Source organism: Buceros rhinoceros, unplaced genomic scaffold (genome assembly GCF_000710305.1).
Source record: "Buceros rhinoceros silvestris isolate BGI_N320 unplaced genomic scaffold, ASM71030v1 scaffold4709, whole genome shotgun sequence".
Classification (NCBI taxonomy): domain Eukaryota; kingdom Metazoa; phylum Chordata; class Aves; order Bucerotiformes; family Bucerotidae; genus Buceros; species Buceros rhinoceros.
Genome location: NW_010431988.1, coordinates 62,200 through 69,876, shown reverse-complemented (window position 1 = coordinate 69,876; position 7,677 = coordinate 62,200). Strand labels below are relative to the sequence as shown.

At 42.6% G+C, this 7,677-nt stretch overlaps 1 protein-coding gene across 1 annotated transcript in view; it reads left to right on the top strand.

Moving 5' to 3' along the window:
* The window catches only part of DCHS2 (dachsous cadherin-related 2), a gene marked incomplete at its 5' end in the record, with an annotated part of 32,536 nt that extends 25,189 nt beyond the window's left edge, over nt 1–7,347 (top strand). Inside the window, 2 exons of the mRNA XM_010143595.1 lie at nt 2,102–2,240; nt 4,727–7,347. Coding sequence (XP_010141897.1) covers nt 2,102–2,240; nt 4,727–7,347 — 2,760 coding nt within the window. The remainder of the gene's footprint in view (nt 1–2,101; nt 2,241–4,726) is intronic.
* Nucleotides 7,348–7,677: the final 330 nt, after the last annotated feature.

Here is a 7,677-nt window from a genome sequence, read left to right as displayed (position 1 = left end):
TACGTTTGTTCTCTGCACTTTGACCCTTTTTATCTCCCCTCACCACCGGTTACTCTCAGTGCAGAGCTGGGGGGACTTCCAGGTTTTTCTGCCTCCCGGTGCCTATTCTTTCCACCCCTGCCAGTAATCAGCAGAGCAAAAATCCTACCTGCTGCTCAGAAGATCTTTACTGTTCCAGTGCAGAGAAGATAAGATTCTTGTTGCTGAGGTGACTACTTCAGGAGATCTCTCTTTCTGAACCAAAAATGTGCACCGAAGAAACCATGTGATAGTGTTATTCAAAGAGGCGTTGATTGACACGGCTTGGCTCCAGGGGTGGACACAGAATTGGAGCCAGGGCTGCTTTTTGTAACTCCAGTTACAGCGGCCAGTACCCCTTTCCACACTACTTGAGCACTCCATAACAAAGATGGCAAAACCTCCTTTCATGCCCAGACGAGGTGAGGAACAGCCCCCCTCCTTGCCCTGGAGCCCAGATAACTATAGGACAGGCTGTATGCATCTTCTGTAAATTGCCCACTTAAAAACTAAATTCTGGGGGGAAAAAAAAGGCACTATTAACCATAGAATTATAGAATGGTTTTGGTTGGAAGAGACCTTCAAGGTCATCAAGTCCAACCATTTACTTAGCACCACCAAGTCACCACTAAACCATGTCCCACAGCACCACTCCTATATGTCTTTTAAATACCTCCAGGGATGGTGACTTCACTACTTCCCTGGGCAGCCTGTTCCAATGCTTTAGAACCCTTTTGGTGAAGAAAATTTTCCTAGTATCCAACCTAAATCTCCCCTGGCACAACTTGAGGCCATTTCCTTTTGTTCTGTCGCTTGTTGGGAGAACAGGCTGACCCCCACCTCACTACAACCTCCTCTCATGCAGTTGTAGAAAGTAATAAAGTCTCTCCTCACCCTCCTTTTCTCCAGACTAAACAACCCCAGTTCTCTCAGCTGCTCCTTAAAAGACTCGTGCTCTAAACCCTTCACCAGCTTCTTTGCCTTTCTCTGGATGTGCTTCAGCAATGCTCAAGTGATCATTAGACCTTTCCTTAAGTTTTTGTCAACCCTCATATGTGTCTGATTTTAGAGAATAGTTTAGGCAAGTATTTGCTTGCGCAAGTGCTAAGAATTTTTTTGTAGATCAGAGCAGACGTTACAGGCAGGTTATTAACTGATGCAAAGCAGCATAATTCTATTGACTGCTGATGTAAACAGCTGAGCTTCTCTCTCCACAATCCTGATTTTTGATGTGTCGCTTGGACAGTAAGATACACTTCTTTTTGGTCAAAGATATGAATAATTCCCTGTTTATCATCCTGTAATTTTTACCCTTTTCTTTTGCCTTTCAAGTGTTTTCATATTTACACTTTTAATATGTAGTTTCGTATATATGACATAGGCATATAACCTGTCTGTTCCAATTATTTAACTTAACACTTGAAATTCCCACAAAGGTAGCTGCTGTATTGTAGGGTTCATTTGAAACTGGATTTATAAAGTGGAGGAAAACTTTGGTCGTGAAAGCATGATATCTGGACCAAATAATGGAAGATCTTAAGAAGGGAGAGGACTTTCTTGGTTTCCTACATTATATGAAGAAAAAAGGAAGGAATAACCCAGTGATGATTAAGTGCTTTGATGCTGGAATTTTCAGGATACACCTGTTGGGTTTTTTTAATGGTCAATCATATACTCCAGACAGGGACTGCAGACTGTATTCCATGTGTGAAAATCAAGGTGTTTCTGAAAGCAGGGAGAAAAGCCAGTTTCAGTTGCGGTCCATTGTAGTTTTTCTTTCAATTAGTGTGCTACTGGAAGAAGAGATTCAGAGATTCTCTGAACTCGTTGTCATAATGAACCAGAACTAGATGGATTTTACTACTGTTTAAAGTTCACTGAAATTTTTGGTATGGTATGCATTGTTTGCAATATCTCAACTCTTTGTAGTTTTGTCTCAGGAGAAAATGGGTAGCTGGAAGTTTTTCCGAAGCTGGGAATGTGGTTTTTTTCTATAAGATTAAACGAAGGAAAATATATTTTTTTAATGTTCAGAATCCTTTATTCAGCTCTATCAAAACTGTAATTTTGCTTTATATGTCAGGTGAGCTTGCCAGAGCTCATTTCTATGGATGCCACTGTTCTGACAGTCTCTGCTGTGGATAGGGATTCAGAGCGTAATGGAATGATTTCCTACAAAATCCTCTCTTCCTCTGAGGGATTTTCCATTGATCACAAGAATGGTGAGTCTGTAAGCACGGTTTATTATTCCAGCTTTTTCAGTGTGATGTGAAGGGTCCTATTTCACTTCTGTACCTGTTGTCAGTGTTTTCTTGAGTTCTGTAAATCTTTGGTGGCCGAAGTCCACCATTTGTTTTGGCTAAATTTGCCATTACTGCTGAAGAACCAAGCACCTCAAACTCAATTACGAGTTTGTCCCTGAACCATGCAGGAGGGAGCTAGTCAGGTGCTGTTTCTCCGATGTGATTTGATATAAAACTTGGTGTATTTTTTGCATTGATTCATAACACTTCAGCTCAATTTAAGCTGCAATTGAAGTTTACATTTATTGTTTTTCAGTATAAGTTAAACCTGTCATAATGGAGTTTCTCTACAGCTTGGGCAGTATGTTATGAAGATTGCTTCTTTAGAGAGAAGATTGTCATCCTGCAGTCCTAAATGGAATTAAAAAATCTTCTAAATTGAGAACATTCTCTCCAAAGTACATAATTGTCTTCAATGGGAGATTTACCAATTTAAATTTTCTGGCCTAGTATTATAACACCCTGGGAGGGGGAAAACCATGTCTCTTTGTATCCATTTACATATAAGATTTTTGAGAATATCAGCTTCAGAGATTATTAGATACTGCAAAAATTATGTGCAACTCTTGTTCAGTGACCAAGTTCTTACTGCTTGTTTGCTGTTCCCAGGTGTTTACATGAGAAGAATTTTTTTAATGCAATGTTTGTCCAGTGATGGTAACTCAGACACTGAAAATACAAATGTCTCACCTGGTTAAAGCTGTTTTCTTGTCTGACCATTTGTTATTCTATGTTCACCAACCTGTCTTTGTTTGGCTAGTGGCTGTTTTCAACTGTGATCAGAAAATTGTCTCACAGTGTTGTCTCTGTGGTGCTTAGCTATACACTGTGGAGACTGAAGTACAAGTAAATGCCTTATCAACATAGAGTTGTTGAATGGTTTGGGTTGGAAGGGAGCTTTCAAGATCGTCTAGTCCAACCCCTATATTTAGATAACCAATCTGAATGAAACGTGTTTACATAAGTTACTGACAAACCTATCCAAATAACAAACAAGCCCATGATGCTGTTACTGGAATGCAAGCAAAAGAGGAGAACTAGCAACCTTCACTAATGAACTCGCACAGCATAGTCATAAGGAACCTGTATTTCCTTAGCTTTGTTTTGCCAAAAGGCAAAACATGCAGTATGCATGTACAGCCTGTTACTAGGAAGAGAAATTTTTGCGGGTCTAAATGCAGTATGTGTATTTGATACTGCGTCATTGTGGTTAGGCCTTGGCTTTGCAGCATTAGCTATGATTTCTTAGAATTATAGAATGGTTTGGGTTGGAAGGAACCTTTAAAGGTCATCTAGACCAACCCCCGCTGCAGTGAGCAGGGACATCTCCAACTAGATCAGGTTGCCCAGAGCCCCATCCAACCTGAGCTGGAATGTTTTCAAAGATGGGGCATCTACCACCTCTCTGGGCAACCTGTGCCAGTGTTTCATCACCCTCAGTGTAAAAAATTTCTGCCTTATATCTGCTCTGAATTGCCTCTCTTAGTTTAAAGCCACTACCTTCTGTTCTATCACAACAGGCCCTGCTAAAATGTCTGTCCTCGTCTCTCTTATGAGCCCCCTTTAAATAATGAAAGGCTGCAATAAGGTCTCCCCAGAGCCTTCTCTTCTCCAAGCTGGACAACTCCAACTCTCTCAGCCTTTCTTCACAGGAGAAGTGTTCTAGCCCTTTGACCATTTTCGTGTCCCTCCTCTGGAGCCACTCTAACAGCTCCATGTCTTTCCTGTGCTGAGGACTCCGGAGCTGGATGCAGTGCTCCAGGTTGGGGTCTCACCAGAGAGGAGTGAGGGGGCAGAATCACCTCCCATGACCTGCTGGCCACCCTTCTTTTAAAGCAGCCTAGGTTGGCTTTCTGGGCTGTGAGCGCACATTGTCAGCTCATGTCCAGTTTTTCATCCACCGGTACCCCCAAGTCCTTCTCCACAGGGCTTGCTCTCCCATCATCCCCTGGCCTGTGTTGATACAGGGGTTGTCCTGACCCAGGAGGAGGACCTTGCACTTGGCCTTGTTGAACCTTATGAGGTTCACAAGGGTCCGCTTCTCTAGCTTGTCCAGGTCCCTCTGGATGTCATCCCATCCCTCAGGCGTGTCAGCTGCACCACACACCTTGGTGGCATCTGCAAATTCTGTGAGTGCACTTGATCCCACTATGTCACTGATGAAGATATTGAATAGCACTTGTTCCAGTACAGACCCCTGAGGGACACCACTCGTCACTAATCTCCATCCGAACATTGAACTGTTGACCCTCTATTCTGCATGCAAGAGAGTTAATTTGGGGTGTGGAGCCATTACAGTTGAGACATTTTTAATTATGACTGATTAGATTCAGCTTTTGGAATCACATTTACTTGCTTTAGTGAGTGTGAAGTGTGGGCTTTTGTTAACTCTGTTTTACTTTCAGGTTCAGTGTTCACTACTGGGCCAGTGACACAGCCGGAAAAGATTTCCCTTCTTCGGCTCCTGATAGAAGCCGTGGATGGTGGCAGTCCAAGTCTGAGTGCACTTGCCTCCGTAGAGGTGCATATAGAAGATGTAAATAACTATGCCCCCCAGTTCACAAGGGATCTGTACAATCTCAGTGTCAGCGAGGATGCTTCAGTTGGAGAAAGTCTTCTCACATTTTCAGCCATTGACTGTGATTGGACACCTGAAAACACGTATGTTGAATACTCTATTATTGATGGCAATGCTGGGAATTTATTCTCTGTGGAAACAAGCATTACAGAGTCAGAAACAACCTACAGACTTGTTGGCAGTCTTATTTTGACCAATGTTCTTGACAGGGAAACAGCTTCTTTTCACCGTTTGGTCCTCCTTGCCTCTGATCGTGGAATGCCGCCCTTGAATTCCACTGCTACTGTGCTAATAACTGTGCTGGATGTTAATGATAATCCTCCAGTATTTAGCAGCCCGGAGTACCACGTTCATGTCAAAGAAAGCATCCCTGTAGGTAGTCATGTCACTGAAGTTTCAGCAAATGACTGTGATGTGGGCACTAACGCAGAAATCACTTATACTATCGTCTCTGGGAATGACAGGGGACATTTTCGCTTGGATGCGAAAACAGGATCAGTGGATTTGATGCAAACACTGGATTATGAAGATACCATGAAATTCACTTTGGTCATCCAAGCCACAGATGGAGGAGCTAATGCAAAAAATGTGGCTTTTTCTGTTGTTCTTGTTAACATTCTAGATGACAACGATTATGCCCCACTGTTTCTCTTTCCCACCCTTAGCTGTGTTGTCAGTGAAAATCTGCCTACCTTTTCTTTCGTGTGCACTATTAATGCACTGGATTTTGATAAAGGCTCCTATGGACACCTTACCTACTCCATCCAGTCTTCATGTTTGGCTCATCGTGAAGCTCCTAGAGACCATGACGTGTTTTTCATTGATCCTTTGACGGGTGATGTTCATACAAAACAAATGTTTGACTATGAAAGTCAGGATAGATACTGTCTCATAATACAAGCAAAAGACAAAGGTGACTCACTGGCTACCGTTACAGTTCAGGTAGATATTGAGGGGAGGGATGAATTCAACCCAGTGTTTACAGAAGATCAGTATTTCTTCAGTCTCCCAGAGAAGAACGAAGCAGGCCAATTGCTTGGCAGAGTGACAGCATCAGACAGCGATGGTGGACAGGACGGAGTTGTTCATTACTCCCTGCTAAAAAGCTCTCCATTCTTTTCCATTAATCAAACCAGTGGTAGTATTTATTTGACTCAGACTGTTCACAAAAAGAAAAATGGGAGCAAAAGGAATGATGACACCCTGAAATTGTTGGTAAGAGCTCATAGCCCCAAAACTGAGTCAAAGTTCACAATATGTACTGTTTTGGTAAATGTTTCCAGTTCTCCTGAAAGTTATCCCGTGGTGTCAGCATACAGAATGACCATTAGCATCTCAGTCTCCTCGATGGTGTTTCTACTGCTTGCAGTCAGTTTTATTGCACTTATTTTGAGACACAAATGGAAAGATGTGATGAACTCTTGTGTGAAAAAAGAAGCAGTATCCTCCTCAGCTACTGGTGTGAATTCAGCCAGTGAAGATAAGGACTGCCAGAAAATCCAAAGTACTGAGAGCAGTATGCTTCCCATGGGTGCCATAGCAGAATGGCTGAGCGGAGCAGGAATCAGGGAGGGGAAGGGTGATGGCATCCGCTGCAGGCATTCAGACTCCAGTGGCCACGGTTCTGCCAAAAGAGAAACTGCAGAGGATGAGGAAATCAAAAGGATCAATGAACATCCTTGCAGAAAAAGCACTGGCTCGGTCCTGAGTGAGCACAGCTCAAGGGTGCCAGATTCAGGGATCCCAAGAGACTCTGATCAGCTCTCCTGTCAATCTGGAGAAACAGATGTCATGGCTACCATGCGAAGCATGGAGAGCATGCAGGCCATCAAAAGTAAAGGCAAAGAGGAAGCCTATGACACAGCCTATGCCCATAAAATGGTGTCTCAAACACTTAAGAAAATTGGAATAGAAGACATAATGACAGACCTCACAAGGGAACGTGCCTTGATGTCAGATAGACAGGACTCTGGGTATGATTCGCTTGCAACTCTTGGCGCCTCTGATGAGGATCTGAGAGGTGGTTATAACTGGGATTATGTGGTCAGCTGGGAACCCAGATTTCAACCTCTTGCCTCAATGTTTAATGATATTGCAGAACTGAAGGATGAAAATGTACACATTCACAGCTTCCCTAAGGAGAAGAAATCTCTTGTTTTCCCTCCTCCCTTGATAACATCAGTAGCTCAGCCTGGCGTAAGGACAGTGCCACCACAAATACCAAATATTATATCAGGGCGAGCATTTAAAAAATACCTTCATTCTTCCCCTATCCATGACCTTGGATACCCTCCATCAACCATGACTCCCAGTTTTTCTCCTTCTCTCTCGTTACTTACCATGCAGTCGCCTACTGCTTCTCCAGTAATGTCTGAAGGGAAAATGATAGGAACATGTCTTATTGACCCAAGCCATGATCTCGCAGCAGAGGAAGAAATTCAGGTCTAGGTAATTAACTGACAATAGTTTATGGTAAAAAATTTGTTTTTAAATGTGTTTTGTTATTATCAAGGAAAATATGCCTACCGCAGCTATATCACCAGTATTCTTTCTGTTTTTGTGAGCTGAAAAAGTCAAAATGTAAAATAGCCACAAACTTGGTCACTATCCATCTTATTCTTCCCAGAATACACTGTTAGACCATGAGGTTTCTCCTCTTTCAGCTCACAGCAGCTGTGGTTTCCTATGTAAATTGCACAGCCAGGTGCCCAATAACAACCAACCAATTTTACTGGTTTTTTGATAGTATCTGTCAATATCAAATAAATTGTAGTAATT